Source organism: Grampus griseus (genome assembly GCF_964374135.1).
Source record: "Grampus griseus genome assembly, chromosome: 7".
NCBI classification, from domain to species: Eukaryota; Metazoa; Chordata; class Mammalia; order Artiodactyla; family Delphinidae; genus Grampus; species Grampus griseus.
Window position 1 is genome coordinate 61,437,951 of NC_139001.1, and position 23,903 is coordinate 61,461,853.

General features: G+C 40.9%; 1 protein-coding gene across 1 annotated transcript in view; it reads right to left on the bottom strand.

The window, feature by feature from the left end:
- Window positions 1–447: 447 nt before the first annotated feature.
- Window positions 448–23,903, bottom strand: part of MYO3B (myosin IIIB) — a gene marked incomplete at both ends in the record, with an annotated part of 382,969 nt that continues 359,513 nt past the window's right edge. The window contains 3 exons of the mRNA XM_082658151.1: window positions 448–586; window positions 2,278–2,324; window positions 2,699–2,805. Of these exons, the coding sequence (XP_082514277.1) occupies window positions 448–586; window positions 2,278–2,324; window positions 2,699–2,805 (293 nt within the window). The remainder of the gene's footprint in view (window positions 587–2,277; window positions 2,325–2,698; window positions 2,806–23,903) is intronic.

Here is a 23,903-nt window from a genome sequence, read left to right on the forward strand (position 1 = left end):
AGGCCAGCAAAGGGGAAGGGGATGCAGTGTAGATGCGAGGAGGAAAGGGACTCCTGGATTTCCACAGGGGCGGATTCTGCATGGAATGACATGGTGGGAAAAATAAAGAAATACCATCAGTGTCCACACGTGAGACTGATACCCTCTTAGATGTTGGGGGCATGAATGATGGTTATTGCTGTAGTGGAGGTGTGCTCAGTGTCCCACAGGGACCCATGGGATGAGGAAAGGAGAGGTTGCCTAGGTCAGGCTACACAGCAGATGTGGGGAGGGTGATAGAGGTAGGAGAAAATGGTTTGAAATCTGAAAATTGTTCAGTAAGGCTCCAGAACAGACCACACGTCCATAGAAGCTGACCCCATTGCACGACTTTCTTATTAAATGACAATCAGTCAATTACCATGATTGTTCTTACCCTCAACAGACTTGGGGGGCAGGAAGTACAGCTCAGTGCTGAGCAGAAGATGCTCCCTTTGAGGATGAAGAAAAAAAGAGAGGGTGGGCTGAGCTGTCTTCCTCGGGGATAGAGCCCACAGGTGACAGAGATTTGTAATAGTCATCTTCCCCATCAAGCACTTTGATTTGGCTGCAACAAAGGAAAGAGTTTCAGCAGAAAAAGAAAACAAGTGCAGCAGTCATCAGTGGGGCAGCTTAAGTTGCGTGAGTACTTGGAACAGGGTTGGGCCCCAACACTGAGTCGGGGGGGCAGCTTACGGTAGCTCAGGGTCCCCCAGCCCGGAGGAACTGGTGTCTGATCCACAAAGCCTTTCACATCTAGGTCACACACTAATAATGGGCCCAATTTAGTGGTATCTGGAAATTGTAATCATACTGCAACTTAAATTATGTGAATTACCTTGTCTGGTTCCCTCTAGATGAGAAAGTTCCCTTCCTGATCTTTACTTCTCAGACTAGTACCAATTACCTACCTCACTCCTATTCTTTTCTTTTACATCTGTACCTTTTTTTTTTTAACATCTTTATTGGAGTATAATTGCTTTACAATGGTATGTTAGTTTCTGCTTTATAACAAAGTGAATCAGTTATACATATACATACGTCCCCATATCTCTTCCCTCTTGCGTCTCCCTCCCTCCCACCCTCTCTATCCTACCCCTCTAGGTGGTCACAAAGCACCGAGCTGATCTCCCTGTGCTATGTGGCTGCTTCCCACTAGCTATCTAGTTTACGTTTGGTAGTGTATATATGTCCATGTCATTCTCTTTGTCCCAGCTTACCCTTCGCCCTCCCTGTATCCTCAAGTCCATTCTCTAGTAGGTCTGCATCTTTACTCCCATCTTGCCCCTAGGCTCTTCATGAACATTTTTTTTTTTTTAGATTCCATATATATGTGTTACCATACGGTATTTGTTTTTCTCTTTCTGACTTACTTCACTCTGTATGACAGACTCTAGGTCCATCCACCTCACTACAAATAACTCAGTTTCATTTCTCTATATGGCTGAGTAATATTCCATTGTATATATGTGCCACATCTTCTTTATCCATTCATCTGTTGATGGACACTTAGGTTGCTTCCATGTCCTGGCTATTGTAAATAGAGCTGCAGTGAACATTGGGGTACATGACTCTTTTTGAATTATGGTTTTCTCAGGGTGTATGCCCAGTAGTGGGATTGCTGGGTTGTATGGTAGTTCTATTTTTAGCTTTTTAAGGAACCTCCATACTGTTCTCTATAGTGGCTGCATCAATTTACATTCCCACCAACAGTGCAAGAGGGTTCCCTTTTCTCCACACCCTCTCCAGCATTTATTGTTTGTAGATTTTTTTGATGATGGCCATTCTGACCGGTCTCACTCCTATTCTTAATCGAGATGCTAACAAGCAAATCAGCCACAAACTCCGCAGTGTCCCTGGCTAACCATTGGGGGAAATTATCCTTTGTGTACCTTTAAGGCCCACGGGTAGGGGAACGTGGGGAAGCGGCCTATTTGCACTGCATGGAGTGCTCTGATTTGTGGGAGAGTTTTATACAGCCTGATCACACGTCTCAAATTATGAGGACAGTACAATTTCCTGGGGTAATTATGAAAAATAACACTTGCCTTTTGGTGGCAATTTCCGTCTTTTCAGACAGAATAGATTCAAGTTTTGTATACTTGCTACTGTGAAAAGTAGTTTCCAGTGTCAATAATAGTGGTGATATCCCCACTGCATATTTTTAGAAGCCTCTCTGGAAAGTTTTGCATTTTCTATAATATCACAAAGGACCCCTTCTGTTTACAGTTGCTTAGAACTAAGAAGACAGATATTTACCCAAGTTTTCTTGGCTTCCTCTTGCTCCCTTGATATTCTAGAGCTCCCTGTGGAGAGGGCCAAGAACACACAGTCAAAGGAAAGCAGCAAGTCGTTAATTTTTAATTCAAAGTGATTTTGTGTTGAATGCAAGCAGATGCTGATAATATCAGAAGTCACAGCATAATTTTTTTGATCAAAGGGCTCAAGTGAGCCTGATGAAGCATGCATCTTGCTCGTCTTTGATAAACCACATCAATTATTCACCGTGAAGGCAGACATCCTGACATGAAAGCAACAGATAAAGGGCCTAAGCACATGTTCAAGAGGAGAGTATAAGAGAGTGGGGGCGGGGCTGGAGGGGCTGGAACAGGTATTAATAACAGAATTATTAACTGGAAACAAAGCCAGTGAAACAGCTTTATGGCCACTTTGAACTCACATTTAACTGGTTATAGTACATGGTGTCCTCAGGACTACTCAACATTTTGGGCTGCTGACATCTTCGGTGAGGTGTTCGCTGCTTCTGTGCAAGACCGTTTTCTGAATCTGCAACAGGATAGCAAAACTTTACTGTAAAGCATCTGAGGTTTTGGGAAAACTGAGTGTAAAATTGCTCATCACATAAATGCACATAGCAGAAACTCTGTCCTGTTTTAACGGGCACGTTAGAGCTTTGCTAATATTAGGAGAAATATCATGCTAAACACACACACACACAAACACACACAGACTGCTAAGTGTAAACAAGGGCAGCTGTCGAGGACTTTGCCTACATCTTTCTTATCTGAGTCAGCAGTCAAGAGTGAAGGAAAGAAAATTGGTTTGTCCATGCTGGTGAAGTAGAGGTTGGTGGTCAGCCTTTGTAGAGTGGAGAATGCCCTCTTGGTGAGATAACTCAGTTAAGGCAATGAAGGCAATCTGGGGCAGTTTGCACCACATCCTACAGTGAGAGTTCAAAGACATCTGGAGCACACACACTCTTGGGTAGATGAGAAGCAAAGCTTTTGGTGGGATACATTTTGGGGGGATACATTTTGGAGGGCAAATGGCTTGAGCTAGTATTTTCTGAAATGCTTTGAACAATACCACTGATCCATGCAGTCTCTGGAGGTAGTGTAAAGGAGAAGGGGAAAGGATGATTGCACGATTTCGTGGAGCAGCCTCTCCGTGTTAGTCCTGATTTTGGAACCCTGGACCAAGAGTGTACTAGAAATTAAGAAACCACAGGTCCAACAAAGTCATGATTTATTTCCCTTCCAAGCAGATGATTTTCATGAAATCTGCTGTCCTTTTGGCACTATATCTGAATCAGGATTCAGCAGTTCTAACTTCTTGCCAACACACACACGCGTGCGCGCGTGCGCGTGCCTGCATGCACGCAAACACAGCCGCCATAAAATATTGCTCATGAATGTCATGGTTTGGAGAAGACATATCACTTTCTTGGACCAAGGGTATACCATAAACTAATTATTTATAAAAAAGAGTTGGAGCTTTGTATTTGGAATCGTAGCTTGATTTCATTAGAGATTCCTACTATACAAGGAAATTCTAGGGGAATTTTCTAAGTGAAGAATGACTCAGCAAGGACCACAATGAAGAGTGAATTATCAATTTCCTAAGTATGAAGTTTTGCGTCTTTTTTTTTTTTGAATTGGAACATATCTATGTTTGAACAAGACTATTAGAACCATACAGGACTTTAGGAACCATCCATTCTAAATACCCATTTTTTCACAAAAGGAAAAAATGAATGACACATCCCAGTTCAAGTGGCAGAGCGGGGACCCAACCTTAGATCTCTTACCTCCTGTTCTGGCAGTTAAAAAAAAAAACTACAGCATATTGTCTTTCTTAATAAAAAAATTGTTTTAAAAAGTCAAATTTAGGGCTTCCCTGGTGGCGCAGTGGTTGAGAGTCCACCTGCTCATGCAGGGGACACGGGTTCATGCCCCGGTCCGGGAAGATCCCACGTGCCGCGGAGCGGCTGGGCCCGTGAGCCACGGCCGCTGAGCCTGCGTGTCCGGAGCCTGTGCTCCGCAACGGGAGAGGCCACAACAGTGAGAGGCCCGCGTACCGCAAAAAAAAAAAAAAAAAAAAAGTCAAATTTAAGTAAAAGTAAGCTCCATGAAAAAATATTAATTAGCATAGCCATATGATGGTGCTTGCAGAAGGTTCCAATAACCTTAACAGACATCCCTGTCCACATCTTCAGGAACTGTGCAGAGAACAGGATTCAAGCCTCTTGTACTGGCGTCATCCTCAGAGTACAAGGAATCCAGAATTGATAAGGGTACTTTCTGATAGTTCCAACATACCTACCTCCATACGCTTTATGAAGTTCATATTCTGTAATATGGTAGAACATAAGGTTGTGAGGTTCTTTTGTTATCTCCTCTGATTCATAGACTAATGAACAGAAACATCTAGAGTTAAGGTTGCCGGTGTGAGCATGCACTGGAGATCTGACATCTACTCCCTCTTAGACTTCCTACTATTACAGGAATTCCAAACTTGACAACTCAAAAGACTGATCTTAAATAGTTTTGGGGTTCAGCTGACGTTCAGCCCCATTCAGTCGGACTTTATGTAAAGTTTACAATTGATCAGAAGCTTTTATTTTATATTCTCAACTGGGAATGCTTACTATAAGACGTGGTTCTCAACTTTTGCTCTTGATGAACTTGCTGTTTCATAGGTGGGTGTTCTTTTCCTGATTCTTAGAAAGAATTCAGTTATTGGATTGAATTTTACCTATTTTAACATTTCCCATAAATTAAGACAAACTGTTGGTATCTGGTGGTATCTATACCATACTAGAATCTAATGTAAGCTGGTGTCTGATTTAGCATCAAATTTTTTTTTCTTTTTTTTTTGCGTTACGCGGGCCTCTCACTGTTGTGGCCTCTCCCGTTGCGGAGCACAGGCTCCGGACGCGCAGGCTCAGCGGCCATGGCTCACGGGCCCAGCCGCTCCGGGGCATGTGGGATCTTCTCGGACCGGGGCATGAACCCGCGTCCCCTGCATCGGCAGGCGGACTCTCAACCACTGCGCCACCAGGGAAGCCCTAGCATCAAATTTTAATTTTCATTATTTTAACTTTAATATCTCCATATTTCATGATGTTTTGCAAGAAGTGCCACAACTTCCAGGTGCTTTGCCATTGGAACAAATCTGAGTATCACTGATATATGATCGATCACAAGCAGCCAAATAAATAATTGGGAAATGAATCATTATTCAATTACTGCTGTTGGAACAACTGGATAGCAATATGCAAAAAATGTAACTTAAATATACACCTTATAAAACTTATTCTATATGTAAAGAACTTTGCTCAGTATTGTAGGGAAGACAACAAGGAAAAAGACAAGGTCCCTGCCTTCAGTCTAATAGAGGACCTTGAGTCTTAAGAGGTTAAGTGACTTGCCTAAGGCCATAGCTATTGCTGTTGGACTCAAATTAATTTTTTTTAATTCTAAATCTTTTACTTTTCTCAATATACTTCTTGATTCTCACCAGCCACAATAAATTCCAGATGAGCTATATAGTTAAACATTTTAAACATTCCCATAAAAACTTTAGAAGGAAATGAAATAGACTATATATCTTAAATGTGGAAGAAGATATTAGGACAAGGATGGGTTCAATTATATTAAAGTGAAGTATTCTATATGATGGACAGTAACAAAACCTTAAGATGAAAGAAAGTGCAACAAAAGATAAAAACAAATTTAAAAATATAGACACAAAAGTCTATTATCCATAATGTGGAAAGGCTGAGGCAAGAGAAAGATGGAGAAATATTTATACATGTTAAAATGCAATTATGATATGAGATATTGAAAAACATTCAGCCACCTTGACAAAGAGCTTCAATTAAAGCAATTACTACTGTCTTTCTATTAATTAGGATAAATCAAAAAGTAAAAAGACAGTGTGAGAGAGGACCCAGGTGCACAGATGAGTCCATAGGCTCCACTTCTCCTGAAGTTACCTGACAATAGATAACAAAAGCTAAGCAACTTGTTCCAAGGAACATGTCCCAACAAAGTAAACCAAAAGAGAAAAAAATACCATTTGTATGAAGATGGATATAATACTTTAACAGAAAAAAGCTAGAACAATACTTTCTTTAACAGAAAAAAGCTAGAAACATGATAAATATTTGATAATTGGGGACAAGTTAACTCTAAGATATAAATATGATGTCATACCATAAAGGCACCAATGAGGATAAATATGGGTATGATACTGATAGATGAAAATTCAAAGTTCAGAAAAAGAAGCAAATACAAAATAGCATATGGCACACTGATTAAATCTAAATATGTGTGCACTTTGAGAAGTTTGTCATGATTTTTTTCCCTTAAAGATTTAAAAATAAAAAATGAGGCATGTTGGACAAAAATTATGATTTCTTTCAATATATAAAGAAACTATAGGTAAGAAAGGCTAAATCTGTACGTGGCAGAGTGGAAGCTTAACCTCTGTCTTCTGGCTCTTGAGCCAGTTTGCTCATAGGAGATACAAAACAATAGGGTTACCTGGCACTTTCCTAGTTCATTTGACTAGTTTATGTAGATAAGCTGGGCAGTTCAAGTTTGAAGATATACATTAGAATATGAGTTATTACTTTGAAGACAATGATGTTCATATTCTGTAAGTAGCCAACTTCTATTTCACATAAATATTTGTTAAGCCAGGCCGAATTCTCCAGTTTGTAATACTCTGGGTGCTACCTACCTGTTGTGCTTTATAAAAGTATATCATATCATGGATACCAGTTTGAGCTTAACATAGGTTCTCTTTCCTTTCAGGAACCCCTGTACATTTCTTTTCCCCCTGCACTTTTTGATTTCATAGTTGAGACCTTGAATACACCCTTCTCTTCTGAGTTGTCACAGAGCTCTATAATAAACTGGAGAGAAATCTGTCAGAAAATGGAAGAAATATGGAGAGAGTTTCAAGAGCACCAGGAAATGCATACTCCTTATTCCCTAATTCCAGATCACTGTGTGGCGGCACAACTGGCCAAGTCCTTGGTGAGAGACAAATGGCTGAATTTAGTTGATAGCTTTGTTCCGTAATTTTAAACAACTGGTTTGGAAATTTAATATTTCAATTTTCTTTATTGAACATGCAGGTATATCCAAACTAGAGTTGCCAGATCAAATACAGGGTACCCAGTTAAATTTGAATTTCAGATAAACAACCAATACCTTCTGAGCGTAAGTATATATTCAGAACATACTTATATTAAAAAGTGATCGGTTGTTAATCTGAAATTCAGATCTAGCCAGGTGTCCTTTTTTCCCCCTAAATCTGGCAACCCTAATTCAAACACAATTTTAGTTACAAATGAGGCTTTTTGTTTTCTCTCAGGGTCTCAGAGATGAAGAAGGAAATGACTTCCTTTACTCTATTTGACTTGCTGAGTTACAGCTACTTTGGCCACAAAGGCTCTTGCCTAACATTGTCCCCTAACACTTAGTTTCACTTTCCATCACCCATTACAGATGTGCCAGTTCTGGTAAATTTCCTAGCTGGGCTTGCAGCGGTGGAAGGACAACCACAGGGACGGCAGGATGGCACATGCAGCCCAAATATTCCCCGTCCTGGGTGGGACAGTATGGATTCCAGGTCCCTGAGGAGTGGACAGGCAGTGAGCAGGGTTCTTGGGAGAGGCCATACTGGGAGAGCCGTAGTCTTTGCACCGTCCTTGAGGGCCTCTGCAGACAGGGATACTTTCTGAGCAGTATGACTGCTGATCTGATTGCCATTTTGTGGATGAGGCATTCCCAGCGTCACTTGCCAAGTAAAGCATCCCCCTGAGCCCTTGAGGCAAACACAGTGTTCAGCGTTCCAGATTTACAGATGGCAAATCCTGTACAGAGTTACGAGATACACCCTACTTAGGGTCATCTTCTTCACACTACAGCAGATTCAGCTTTTTAAAATACCAGTGCTCAGATCAGGACCTTGATAGATCTATCTATCTATCTATCTATCTTATATATAAATATATATATATATATATATATATAGACACATATTTTATCTCCTTAGGTGGTTCTAATGTGCAGCCATGGCTGAGAGACAAGGTACTAGACCATCTTAAATCTTCCCTTCCCAATAACAACCACACTGGCAGAAAGTCTGCAATAATCTGCACTACCTTAAAAATGCAGTCTTTGGAAAATTATGGAATTATAAAATCTATGGAATTAGGGTTGCCAGATTTGGGGGAAAAAAAAAAGGACACTGAGCTAGATTTGAATTTCAGATAAACAACCAGTGTGTTGTAAAGCATTTGCTCCTGATCTGCTGAGGCATGGGCTATGTCAGGGATGCTCAGAGCCTTGACAGGGAGTAGAAGGGGAGAAATTATGTCTGGTAGTTCAGAGATAATTCAATTTTAAGTTATGACATGGAGGATGATAACCTCTGTGGTTAGGCTCCTTGCTTTTATATCTAAGGGGTCTGAAGCCCCGGGAGCTTGGGGCCCTCTGCTGGTCTCCCCTCAGGGCCTAAGCCTTGGACTCAGGTCTTTTGATTCAAACCTCAAGGCCCAGGCCATGGCCTCTATTACAATGCTTTTTCTTTAAATGAGACGTTCTTATAAGTTTTCACCTTACCACATCTAACTTCGGGAGGGACAAAGGAATTCAGTAGGCTTTTGTAAAACACACACACACACACAACCAGAAAGAGAGATTTTCTCCTGGGGTGCATGTAATTCAGATCTTCCTTTCTAAGATGAAAGGAAAGCTACAAATTTTCCCAGTTGCCATGTTATGTCATGAACAATCTTCTTCAAAATTGCAAAATTGCTACAAAGAAAATATCCCTGAGTTAAATTAGTGCCTGTGGAAGATGGTGGAGTTATAAATTTTCTATATGGAATTCTCCCCTTATTAGTTAGGGAAGTGGTAATAACTTCCGCTAAAACGATTTCACAGCTCAGGTCCTGGCACACACTCAACAATGAATGAATGAATGAATGAATGAATGGTTACTATTCATCTTGTTAAGGTCTGTTGTATCTCTGTGGTCCACTCTTTGTTTCTGTCAATTCGAATATTATTGCCAAGGACTTTCTTATCCTGGGACATCTCTGGGGAACCTTAGTCTACCAAGGAGGGCGATGAAATTGGCCTTTTAAAAACAAGGTTCATTAAGTATTTTTTTCTTAATACCCTTTCAATATTTTTTCTAGGAATATGTATTCACTTTTTTAGCCAGAAAAACCAAAACCAAAACTTAATCATTCATCTAATTTGTTACTACTTTTCCCCACACTTAACAATAAAGTCATAAATGTTTTCCCATGGTTTAATCTACTTTAAAAATAGTATTACACTTCTAGAGTTACATTTTTTAAAGTAATGAATGAACATGATGTTCAAATAAGTTAAGCAGTGAAAAAAAAAAAAACCCCAATCCCATTCCCATAATAGTAGCAAATGATGGAACAAGTTTCTTATCTGTCTTCCAGTTTAGTCTAAGTGGCATCATTTCTAATAGTTGCATGCTATTTCATTTTATGAATGAACCGTGATTAACTTATACAGTTTCTTGTTTTGGGCATGGAAGTTGTTTCCAATGTTTTTCTCTAATAAGCAATGCTGTGAGGAACATACTTATAGTTTGATCTTTGATAATTCACATTATTTTCTTAGGATAAATCCCTAGAAGTAGAATTACTGGCTGAAGACTATACATATTTTAAAAACTTAAAATTTTATTTCCAATTGCCTTCTAGGAAGTGGGTAGCAAAATATACTTCTACCACCTGTACCTGATATTACCTGTTTTTGAAGGCCTTCACCAGCATGGGTCAGCATCTTTAAGAAAAAGCCTGACAATTCAATAGGTGAAAAAATGGCACGTCATTTGTTTTGATTTGCATTTCATTGATTACTTGAGAGGGTAAGTGCCCTTCCTTTCCCCCTTCCCATGTTATTAGCCATTTGTGTTTCAGGATTCCTCTTGAGTTGGAAGCAGCAGCAAAGTTCAAAGGTCCCGGCTGGACCTAAAAAGGATGGAACTAGTTGCCTGTCTGGTGTGAAAGGATGAGAGGTCCCATTGGCTAGTAGGTGTAGAGATGCCCATTTTTCAAAATTACCATGTTGTGGGAAAGTATTTCTCAAACTTCTGCATTCATCTGCCACTTCAGTATTTTTTGCTATATTCGAGACACCTGTACTATTCTTTATTTAATATTTTAAAATCAGCCAATTTCTTTTTCTCTTAAATACATTTCTTTAAAAATGAAACTACTACTGTAAAGGGAAAACACGTGTCATTTGCCATAAATAGAAGCAAACCGTAAAGTAAATACAGTAAGAACAAAACAATATTCTCACAGCTGAGCTAGGTTCTGTTTCCCACAGAACATTCTGGGCTTCTTAAAGGTTTGTTAAAAAGACAGGTGAGTAAATGTGAGAGGAATGTAAGACATACTAACATCACTATGACTTTCTCCTTAACCTGAAGAATTTAAACTGAGGACTGTAAAAGGAGTAACTTTCTTCTACACAATTCAGTGTTATTTAAGGTCACATCCACACGCCATGTAAAATCAACTTGCAGACCACCAGAGGTCCATGTCCCACACTTTGAGAAACATGAATGTTACAGAAGAAAAAAGAAGTCAGAAAAACCTGACTATGAATTCCATCTCTAGCACTTGTTAGAAGTCTGAACTCACTGATGATGATCACGCAAGTAAGGCTGTAGTGAGGATGACAGATAATGTATGGAAAGAGAAAGCATGGCACCCGAGGCAGAGCAGGTGCGCCAAGGGGTTGTCGTGATTCTTGTTATATGAGAGTGATTCTCCGTCCTGGTTGTACATTAGTATCACCTGAAGGCCTTTTGAAAAACACTGATGCCTCAGCCTTATCCCTGGAGATCCTAATTCAGTTGGTTAGGGTTAGGTCTCTGGCATTTTTATTGTTTAAAAAATGACCCTCCCGGGCTTCCCTGGTGGCACAGTGGTTGGGAGTCCGCCTGCCGATGCAGGGGATACGGGTTCGTGCCCCGGTCTGGGAGGATCCCACATGCCGCGGAGCGGCTGGGCCTGTGAGCCATGGCCGCTGAGCCTGTGCGTCCGGAGCCTGTGCTGCACAACGGGAGAGGCCACAACAGTGAGAAGCCCGCATACCGCATTAATTTGTAGCCAGGGTCGGAAAAACAAGATATTTAACTCTTTCCTAAGAGCTTAGGTTGATTTTGCAGATTAGCTAGCTGCATCTTGAAAAGTTGGCCTAGGGTCAGAGAGGTTTTGAGATGGCAGAAGGAATTCTGGGAAGGGGAAGCATCTCCAGTAGAGCTCCCGGCATCGTCAAGCATTTTCTTTGCACTGGAAGCTGCATCAAATGGCTTGAGCCCAAAGGAGACATTAATTTCCCTGGACACTGGGAAAATCATTTCTCTTATTCCAAGAGAACAGTTTTGCTGATCATGGAAACATGTCTGGTTTCCAGAGGTACGATGCTGCTCAGTGCTCTTCTCGAGGGTTCAGTATGAATGCATGACAAAGCTGAAAAGCCTTTTGGACCTAGTAAGACTCCTTTTAAAGCAAAACATAAAACTCAGGTGTCAGGAGATTTGAAACTAGACAAAAATGTTTAAAATGTGCAAGCTTAGAATCAGTTATACAGATTCTAATGGGTTGCTGTTGGTTTTCTTTTTGTTTTACTTTGCATAGTGGTCAGATTGTTTGTATCATGTCCCATCTCTCTGCTTTTAGGAGTTTTCTAACTGCTTATTTTGATGTCTCACAATATTCCTTTCCAGCCAGGTGTCTTCATGTGGGATGACTGACTTCCTCTGTACCCTCCCTGACAATGGCTCTTCTCTAACTTTGGTCTTGTGGGGGGGGGGCAGGAATTAAGGCCAAAATGGCCACCCAAACTGTGCCCAGTGGGAAAACAGCATTAATTCAGCTTTTTCAAAAATGTCAACATAAAAAAAAAAATCTAAGACTTGTATCTGATGCTTAGTGGACCCACGGCGCCAGGCAGCAGGCTGGGAGATATCATTTCTGGAGCTCCTAATGAGATGCAAATCACCTAGTGAACTCCTCGGGAGCTGGGAAACAATGTCCTAGGTAAAAGCAGATAAAAATGGAACGGAAGAATGTCTTTGAAGATTGGAACGACATTTTGAATGCTTGAGGATATGGGACACCAGATAGTGCTGGTTTTTACTATACTAATTGTGAATGGGTCTTTGATTCCTCGTGGCAGGGGATTCCGGGGTGTTCATCCCCAGCTCTGCCTGGCTCTCTAAATTGGGTACCTGGTTCCGGTACCTGCTGTTAGCGTGCAAAGGGCCGGTCAGCTGTAGCGACACCAGCACTGGACTTGGGGTCAGAAGGCCTGGGCGTAGTTCAAGTTCTGGAACTTACTGGTATGTGACCTTGGGTGAATTGCTTAGCCCCCTGGGCTGCCATGTTTTATCTGTGAAACAGGGGGTTGGACTGATATAGTGATTTTTTCAAGAGGGTGGTGATGTGGGACATTACAGCTGTTCTTGCCTGGAGATTCTGAGCTGTTCTCCTAGGAGTCATGCTCCTTCCCAATGTGTGAGCAACTGTGTGCAGTGAAAGATGTACGTGATGGAGGTTTGTTGCATGAAACCAGTGTGAAAGCAGGTAAAGGGTAAGAACCATTAGTTGAGAGGCTCTTTAAGGTCCCTGCCAACTTTAAGATGCTGTGAATACAGATTTCCTGCTGCTTGGCCTCTTAGTACCTCATCTGCAAAATGGACATAAATGCTGTTGACCTTACTGTCTTGTTGGAATTTAAAGATGACCAAACAAAATGCATTCAGGGCTTCAGGGAGGAAAATTCTCCATAACTATATCAGAACTTTATTCTAACGCAATTCACTCATTTAAAAAGCAATGCTGCACCAGGTGGCCTTATCCGAACCCCTTTCTGGATCATTTGGTCACTGATGGACTAAAAGACCACATTTTAACCAGTTACTTAGTCTTTCCCCAGCTGTGAGCAAAAACTGCAATGTACCAGTTAATATCGTACAGCTGTACAAACACCCACCAAGGTTCATAAATTCTAAAATATTTTTACAGGTAGAGAGAGCAGTCGTTAGTATGGATGAGTTGGTTCAGGGCGATTATACACACAAATGACTGGCAGGTGTGCGCGCACCTGTGGGCAACAGTAGAGAATGTGAATAACAGACGAAATGAAATCACAGGTATGACTTTTGTTTGCATTAAACTAATGAGATGCAAAAGTGAGATCAATGCAGTATTCGTGGTGAAAAAGTAGATCACTCTGGTGCTTTCAGTTTTAATCTCCAAAAAACCAATAAAATAGGAAGTGTCTGGCGGAAACAAAGTTAAATAGAAAATAATTACATTTGGGTTATTTTCCTATCTTGTGCTTCATGTTGGAAAAAAATTCCTTAGTTCACTGTAAATTAAATCTGGTTCAACTATCCAGTAAACATTTAAAGATTTATAAAAATAGTGAGACACAAAGCTCCCAGTTCTCTGCTCAGATCAAGAGTTTAGACTTTGGTTCTTTAGGGTCATATAGAATTATTTAATTTCTTTGCCTTGTTTTCTTACAATTTGATATGAGATTAATGAAAACCCTTTATGAAACCATACACAGAATAATGACCTCTCAAGCTCTCCACTTCCCTCTGTTCTCATTGAAGGTTATTTTGTCATGAGTAGGTCCGGAGAGATCTGAGTTTGAGTTTCTCCACTGGACTCAAGATCTTTCAACAAATTAATGTCATCAGCTTTCTTCCCTTTTAAATCCCCCTTCTCTGAGTCACCTGACCAGTATGTTGCAAAAAATACATTCCAGCATGTTGCAAAAAAACAAGCCAAGGGCTTCCCTGGTGGCGCAGTGGTTGAGAGTCCGCCTGCCGATGCAGGGGACACGGGTTCGTGCCCCAGTCCGGGAAGATCCCACATGCCGTGGAGCGGCTGGGCCCGTGAGCCATGGCCATTGAGCCTGCGCGTCCGGAGCCTGTGCTCCGCAACGCGAGAGGCCACAACAGTGAGAAGCCCACATACCGCAAAAAACAAACAAACAAAAAAAACAAGCCAAGCTTAACCAAAGTAAATAAAGCTATTATCCGCATACCTGAAATGGGTATCTCCTGTGTTATACAGTGATTTAGGCCGAGACAAGGAAATTATCACCTTCACTCAGGTTTCTTTGTAGTGACTTTGTATACTGACACATACGATCTGCTCTGATCACGAAGTTCGACCAGACTAAAAGACAGTTCCAGTGCAATTTAATTTTAAGTTTCCAAACTAACATATTTCAGGGGATTCATATCAGTAGTCCTCAACTCTTGAACCCTACAGGAAATGCTCTTTCAGTGTTTGCTGGCTTAGTCAAATGAAATTTTAACAATCTGAAGCCTGGTAGCATTTATCTGACAACAGAGTGAAAATCATGTTAACAGGAGCTCTCCACTGGAGCAACCTTGGACATGCGTGATGGCGCCGGGAAACGTGCCACCAGCTCTGGAAGGGCGGGAGTTCCTGGATGGCTTGGCACCTTCCCACTTCCAGCTCTCACTGCCTCTCACCCTGCGTGAGATGGGGACCCAGCAGGGAGGGGTTAAATGGGTTGAGGAGCCAGTCCAGCTGGGGGTCATTAGCAATCAAGGAGCAGCATTAAAAGGCAGCAGGAGACTAAGGGTCTCTGACAGGCTTGGCTCTGTGCACCATCTGGAAGGACAGAGGCTGTCAAAGCTGGATTTTTTTAAAAAAGGACTTCATGGAGACCCCTTTCTTGGAGATACAAACATGAACAGTGATGTCGTTTTCCAAGTGGGTCCTTCCTTTTTGAGAGTAGGTCCAGGTAGCCACATTTCCAGGTCAATCCCTGGCCATAATGGACCAGTCATTGGCACCTGAGGTGGGACCAGCCCAAGAAACTCTGACTAATGGTTTGCTAGTGGCTAGTGATCAGAATACCCATGCTGGATAATGAGGTACCAGCAATTGTGAAGCCTGAAGTGTGGGGCAGAGTTCATAGCAAATAACACATTTAACTGTAGTCTGTGCATTATAATCCAATCTGTGATGAAAAAGAGAAAACCTGACAGCTTTACTTAGGATATGCACAAGTTGATCATTCAAGCTGTAATTTTTGACACAATAAAAATTTAAAAACAAGTCATGGCTCACTTCCTAAGGTCATTCTAAGGCAACCTGTACAAAGAGGTGGCAGATACAGGCAGTCACAGATGTCACAATTGCATCTACCTGGTCACTGACTCAGTTCACATTATTCATTAAGTTGCTTTTCTTTTTCTTTTTAGACTTTTGGGTCCCCCTCCCCCTTCACCTTATCTATAAATAAGAAAGAAAAAATGTTTAAAATTACAGAATTTTATTTCTTTTGGTCATAGATTGTAGTCTTATAGAATAAAGAAGCCTCATAACATGATCTTTAAGATATATTACAATACTAATTTAGAACAAGCTGCTAATCTCTTTGTAAGAATCATTAATATTATAGTTGAATTTGCAGAGGAATTTGCGTTCCAGCTCATTATTGTACGATTCTAACACGGGTCTTTGGTATACCTTTAAGTTCTGATAACAAAGCAGCCAGTGCAAGGAAGAGGACTCAGGGTTGTATTTGTTTTTTACATGGTGGATGTACTCTTCTGGTATTGTTAAGAATGAATAGTAGCTAGAATTATCCTCCTGGAGCTTTTGGCAAGTTTACAGATGCCTGGGAAAGGGAAAAAGTGAAAAGGAAGATCTAAGACACTGTGGTCTCTCAGATTCAGGGTCACCAGAGTGGAGTGGAGGGTCAGGTGACATTGCCTGCTGACCCAGGCAATAAACATCATTTGGAAAAGAAATCAAGGTGGTTAGCAGACCAGTAGAAACACAAGATTCTGAGAGTTGGGATTTGGATAATTTTTAGTAAACTTTGGACAAATTTACATCCATTAGTGGCTAGCCTGTCAGAAATCGTGGTGTTTTTATTTTATTTTATTTTATTTTGGGTTTGCGGGCCTCTCACTGTTGTGGCCTCTCCCGTTGCGGAGCACAGGCTCCAGACGCGCAGGCTCAGCGGCCATGGCTCACGGGCCTAGCTGCTCCGCGGCATGTGGGATCCTCCCGGACCAGGGCATGAACCCGTGTCCCCTGCATCGGCAGGCAGACTCTCAACCACTGCGCCACCAGGGAAGCCCAGAAATCGTGTTTTAATTAAAGGTCCAGTCACACAGAACAGAGCTTGTTTAAAAAGAGACATGCAAATACCCAGAGATAGAACATTGTGGATATAATGCATGGAGGAATCCTATCCTTAAAGTTCTGTATTTGGACTGGGCATATACCCTAAGAAAACCATAATTCAAAAAGAGTCATGTACCACAATGTTCACTGCAGCTCTATTTACAATAGCCAGGACGTGGAAGCAACCTAAGTGTCCATTGACAGATGAATGGATAAAGAAGATGTAGCACATATATACAATGGAATATTACTCAGCCATAAAAAGAAACGAAATTGAGTTATTTGTAGTGAGGTGGATGGACCTAGAGACTGTCATACAGAGTGAAGTAAGTCAGAAAGAGAAAAACAAATACCATATGCTAACACATATATATGGAATCTAAAAAAAAAAAAAAAGGTTCTGAAGAACCTAGGGGCAGGACAGGAGTAAAGACGTAGACGTAGAGAATGGACTTGAGGACACGGGGAGGGGAAAAGGTAAGCTGGGATGAAGTGAGGGAGTGGCATGGACATATATACACTACCAAATGTAAAACAGCTACTAGGAAGCAGTCACATAGCACAGGGAGATCAGCTCAGTGCTTTGTGACCACCTAGAGGGGTTGGATAGGGAGGGTGGGAGGGAGATGCAAGAGGGAGGAGATATGGGGCTGTATGTATACATCTAGCTGATTCACTTTATTATAAAGCAGAAACTAACACACCATTGTAAAGCAATTATACTCCAATAAAGATGTTAAAAATAAATAAATAATTTAAAAAAAAGAGAGGGCCAGGAAAGGAGGCTATAAAAATGTAAAAAAAAATAATAATAATGATAAAATAAAAATCTGTGATGCAAGAAAAAGAAAGTTCTGTAGTTCGGCTCATGCCGATTTTGACAGTTCTCATGGGAAGTTTTCTTAGGTAGGTGTGACTATCTATGTGAACATGACTTTTAAATAATGGAAACTGAGTACTGATTAGGGTTATGGGTTCCTGGGAATGGATATGAGAAGTTTCTTTTAAATAAATTGTTTGGTAAAAATATCCAACCTTGATGCAAACTTGCTGTCAATCTTATACTAAAACTTCACAAAAGATTTGTCTACTGATTACTACTGTTGTCTCTTTAGTGTGCCATTTTTTATTTATTTTATTGAATGCAACAGCAGAAGGCGTTTTGAGCTCTTATGCCTGTCCTCTCCCATCTCCAGGAATGGACTTCTCAGAGAGGAAATATTGAACTACTCCTGATTTCATTTCCAATCTGTAGAGTTCCCTTAGGCTCCACTGTGCCTGACGCTCCCATTTTGTGCAAATGGTGAAGTTTTGTTGCAATAAACATTATTCCAGGAGCTAGTTGTTGGACATTCCATTTTGTCAAATGACTCTGGCCCTTGCTATTTAAATGGATAAAGCAAAAAACCATAATCATTTAAGACATATGACTTGTTGATAGAATCTTTATTTAAACAAGTTTCCCCAATCATGGGTTAAATGTCCTGCTTCTAAGTGATGTTATGTAAGTTATTTTGAGGCACAGTGTTTTAGGTCAGCCAAATCTCTACTCCATGAGGATCTAGGTGATGCCTCATCTAATTGCCAACAGAGCTGACCTGCTAATTCTATCCATTCCAGAACATGGTTTGTTTGCAGTGCTGATGAATTTGCTATGCTGTTAGCTGGGGTTGATCTGTGAATCCTACATGAAGGTTACTAAAGTCAAACTATGCTTATCCTGCCTCCCAAGCAGTAAAATAGACTCAGTGAATCTTTCTGACCTTCCAGATCTACAACTACTTGCTCCAGAGATTTTAGTCTCTTTTCTGTGATAGCATAGCTTTGAAGAGTATATTTCCATCTTGTACTGAGAATTATATATACTAGGTTCGCAATATATAAATTGCTCAATAATTAGAACTGGCATTTCACATCAAAATATGCAATTCAGATTCTATCTACTACCCAAATGCAAAATCCTCAAGAGGGCTGAGTTATGAAATTATTCAAACAGAGAAGTATTTTAAAAGTTCTCAACTGATAAAAAGTACTATACCCTGTTTCTTTCTCCTGGGTATGACTTAGTAATAGTAAGTATTAGGATATTTAATACAAATATGTTCCAGGAACTAGAATAATACTTAAACACGTATAGGGAAATAAAAAGAAAGTGACTTTGAGAGAGCTACTATAGATGTAAAAGGAACATCCATAGGTGCCTCAATTCTGCTATTCAAGACCCACAGGGAGTTTTTGTTCAGAACTTGATAGAAAACTACCGACAACCTGATGGAGGGGAGTCAATTTTGTCAACAGAGCTTAGACTTGTTGTGTAATCACAGAGATCTCTGCCTTGGCCTCCCCTTCTGAAAATAAGCTACATTCAGCAACTGAGCATGATGAATATGATGGGAATAAGTTTCCAGGTGGATACTGGTTGTTTTGCCCTAATATCTCCTCCCCTCTGCTTTGGTAAAAGAGCTTCCTCTTTCCCGTGGGGAACACCTTCCAGGAATGTGGATGTGGCTGCCCTCCCCTCCTCTGCCTCTCCCCCAGACCAGGCTGAACACACCGCCCAGGCCTGGCTGGTAGAGTCCCCCCTTCCCACCCATGGTGACTAGTTCAGGGGTGGACACACAAGCCACAGGGCTAGAGTTCCTCTAGGAGATCTGAGTGTGGACACTGGAGGAGACAGAGCCCTTTGTCCTTTGGGATCTCAAGTTCTACGTAGTGGATACTGGCTCAGGGCTGGCAGTGGCCATTTTACCAACATTGAAAGTGGCAGCCCAAAAGGGGTAAGCAGTACTGAGAGAGAGAGGGAGAGACAGGGGCCTAATGACATTGTCTAAACCCTAACAAAGTGCATTATGGCCTAAGCTAGTATGAGATGGATTTCTGGTTCTTGGGTCTAAATGAATTCTTGCATTGTCCTTACAGATGAGTAACTTACATAGTTATTGCCCTCCCTGCTAATCACCAGCATTGAGACTCCACACCTACACCCGGCATGGAGCCCACCAGGGTCCACTGTCAGCAACACCTAAGTTTCTCAGATGGGTGTAGTCCATCACAGATTAGGTCATTAGGTCCTTCTGAGCCACTAAAAAGTTAATACATGGAGGTTCCTAAAAAATATCATGCTTGTTATTGAGCTGCAGCTCAATAACAAAAGAACAAACAACCCAATCCAAAAATGGGCAGAAGACCTAAATAGACATTTCTCCAAAGAAGATATACAGACTGCCAACAAACACATGAAAGAATGCTCAACATCATTAATCATTAGAGAAATGCAAATCAAAACTACAATGAGATATCATCTCACACCAGTCAGAATGGCCATCATCATAAAATCTAGAAACAATAAATGTTGGAGAGGGTGTGGAGAAAAGGGAACACTCTTGCACTGCTGGTGGGAATGTGAATTGGTACAGCCACTATGGAGAACAGTATGGAGGTTCCTTAAAAAACTACAAATAGAACTACCATATGATCCAGCAATCCCACTACTGGGCATATACCCTGAGAAAACCATAATTCAAAAAGAGTCATGTACCAAAATGTTCATTGCAGCTCTATTTACAATAGCCCGGAGATGGAAACAACCTAAGTGTCCATCAACAGATGAATGGATAAAGAAGATGTGGCACATATATACAATGGAATATTACTCAGCCATAAAAAGAAACGAAATTGAGCTATTTGTAATGAGGTGGATAGACCTAGAGTCTGTCATACAGAGTGAAGTAAGTCAGAAAGAGAAAGACAAATACCGTATGCTAACACATATATACGGAATTTAAGAAAAAAAAATGTCACGAAGAACCTAGGGGTAAGACAGGAATAAAGACACAGACCTACTAGAGAACGGACTTGAGGATATGGGGAGGGGGAAGGGTGAGCTGTGACAAAGCGAGAGAGAGGCATGGACATATATACTCTACCAAACGTAAGGTAGATAGCTAGTGGGAAGCAGCTGCATAGCACAGGGAGATCAGCTCGGTGCTTTGTGACCGCCTGGAGGGGTGGGAGGGAGGGAGACGAAAGAGGGAAGAGATATGGGAACATATGTATATGTATAAGTGATTCACTTTGTTATAAAGCAGAAACTAACACACCATTGTAAAGCAATTATACGCCAATAAAGATGTAAAAAAAATATATCATGCTTATGAAAAAAAATCATGCTTGTATGGGGGGTGTGTGTGTGTGTGTGTGTGTGTGTGCAGCATTTCGTGATTTTAATATTAGCTAGAAGTGAAACAAGATAAGTGTGACAGTGTAATTTTTGAGACATCCATTTCTTATTAATGAAGTAAACAGAGGCATTTGTGAGGAAGCATCAGCAAGGAACTCAGCAAACACGTGGCCAATTTCCCACCTACATCAGACAAAACATGAAAGAGCAACTATTAATTACAACCAAATATTAGCTCTGGCCCCTGGGAACTCATCATCCCATCTCAAGGTCTATATTTATGAAAATTTAAGCAATGTCTTAAAACATGTTAATTTGTTCTTTGTTTATTTCTTTCCCTGACAGATTAATTTATTCCAAGGGACTTTGGTTCTCAAGCCCTCATATATCGATCGGGTCCATGTACGACATAACTAACAGCCTGGGGAGGAGATTTTGGTGGAAAACAAAAGTCTTTCTTGTAGTTTTCCTTAGGTAATTAACTTTGTATTTGTGGGCCCTGGAATGCTTCCAGTTTTCTCTGGATTTGCATCCCTTGACTTTCAGATCAATGGTTAATTTCATGAGAGAGAGGCTGGGAGCATGGGGAGAGGGGGGAAGGGGGGAGAAAGGACTTCAGGCTCCAATGAGTCACTCAGAGAACATGGAGGCCATAAGAAAAGTGTTTTTTTTTTTCCCCAAGAGCTTCTATGTAAAGAATATTTAGACGTTAATAAGAACCCGCAGTACTGGTGCTGGAGACGGGAAGGTGAGGAGGCTGTGAGAAATGCTATTTATCATTTATGGACACTTCTCTCTGTGAGTTTTGCATCCCTCCATCTTATATAATCCCACTGGGAAGTCAAAGCAATGCTTACAAAGTGCCATCCTTTCAAAGTCTATTAATTGATTATCAGTTATTTTGTAGTCCATGAACTGTACTGAGAAGTCTGTGGAACTTACACTCTATAAATTTTTATATCTTTTAGAAAGAGAAAGTACATAGCAAATAAGACATGGGATTAGCCCCACACCGTGTTCCATACCAACCTCATGACTATAACTACGAGACTAACTTAGCAGAATAGAAAACCTCCAAAAATGCACCTGTTCCCAAAATTCAGGCAACTTCTTAAACATCCCTGGATTTTGTCTATAGGTTGTTTTAAAGGTATACGAGTTTTTAAAATTACATCAAAATGAGCAACCCCTAATGATATTATTTCCCCTTCACTAAACAAATCTTTCAAATCAGCAAGCAGAGAGATTTCTGTCACTCTTTGGAATTCCTGATTTCTATGAGCTTTGTGCCTTCTCCTAGAGCTTGTCATTAAATACAACAAACTTACATTATTACGTTTAAAATGCTAAATACAAGTCAGAACACTAAGGTAGATATTTTTACTATATAATATTGCTTTTACAAATGGGCTAAAGGGCATAAACCTAGTCCATTTTACAACTAGGACATATACTTGAAGTATAGGTACCTAGTATCAGGTGAAAGCAGTAATTGCTCAGGATTACTGTAATAGACTGTGTTACTTTTATACCAAATATTTCTATTGCCACCCCTAAAGTGCATCTCCCAGGAGAAAGACTCACATCCCCGCCCTGTTGAACTCAGGAGTGGTTGTGTGACTTTTTCAGGCCAGTGAGACACACACAAGGATGTGTGTATTTCTAGGTAGACGCTAGAATGTGGTTCACCAAATCTCTGCTGCAACTACCAGCAATGATCTAGACAGAAACCACTACACCAGCCTGGGCCCTGGAGTGAAGGTAACACACAGCAAAGGCACAGCCGAGCCATAGCGGCACAATACGAGTGAGAAATGAGCCTTTGTGGTTGTGAACCACTAAGGTGTAGGAGTGTTTGTTTCTGCAGCATAATCTAATCTATCCTGAAACAATAGCTTAAACCAGAGATAGACACTTTAATTAACTATTTATTAGCTGGCAGCTTATGAAATTGCCACTGGTAGTAACAAATGATCTAATGGCAGCAATCTCATGTGATTCAAATTATTATAATTGAGAAAAATTGGAATATAAATTTGTATTCATGAATGCTTTTCCTTCTGAGGTGTAATTGCTTATTAAGAGAAGAACATAATTATTACTTTTAGTTTCCTTTTATAAGGAACATCATAGCAGAGTTAGAAAATGGTGGCAATTTAAATACTCATTCCTAAAACCATAGCAGTATCAATGATCAACTGAGTGTCTTCCATGTGTCAGTTCCTAGGGATGCACTGGTAAGCAAGACAGGCATGATCCCTGCCTTCATGGGGATTTCATTCATTCTGGTGATGGAGTTCAACTCTAAACAGGTAGATTATTGCAAAGGATCTTAAGTGCAACAAGAAAACAAATAGGCTGTCTTAAGTCACAATTACATAGGAAAAGGAGCTAAAGGATAGGGTGGTAGGAGATGATCCCTCTGAAAAGGTGACAGTTAAGATGAGGCCTAAAGAAGGACAAGAGCCAACCACGTGAAGAGAAGGTAAAAGTGGGGGTGGGGAGCATTCCAGGCTGAGCGAACAGCATATACAGACACCGTGTCTGTGTCCTCCAGGCAGATCAGATCTGACCAGGGTGGCTGGACTGTAGTGAGGAAAAGGACCATAACGTGAGATAAAGTTGGAGAAACAGGCCGTGGACAGATCATCCAGGGCTTTGATGGCCATGGAAGGAATTTGAATTTTAATTCAATGGGAAGCTACTGAAGGAGATGGGAAGAAAAAAGACATGAGACAGTTTATTTCTTTAACAAAGAGCATTTTCTCTGGCTGGAGTTCCATACGTGTGGAGGCACAAGTATGGAAGCAAGAAGATCAGTGAGGAAGTCACTGTAGGTCAGAGGTGATGGCTGTCTAGACCAGGTTGTAGTGGTGAAGAGGAAGAGATGGGGACAAAATCAAGATATATGTTGTAAGTCAAAACAAAAACAGAACTTGAAGGGCTGGATGTGGAAGGTGAGGAAAAGGGCATGACCAAGAATGACTTCCATACTTCTGGCTTGGGTCCTTGAGTGCGTGCTATGCCATATACTGAAATAGGGAACACCCAGGGAAGACGGAGGTTTCTGAGGCTGTGGGGAAATCAAGGGTTCTGTTCTGGACACGTGACGCATGGGATGGCTGCGAAACATCTGAGCGGAGATGTCGAGTGGGAAGCATGTCTGCAATGCGGAGAAACAATCTGGGCTGGACATAG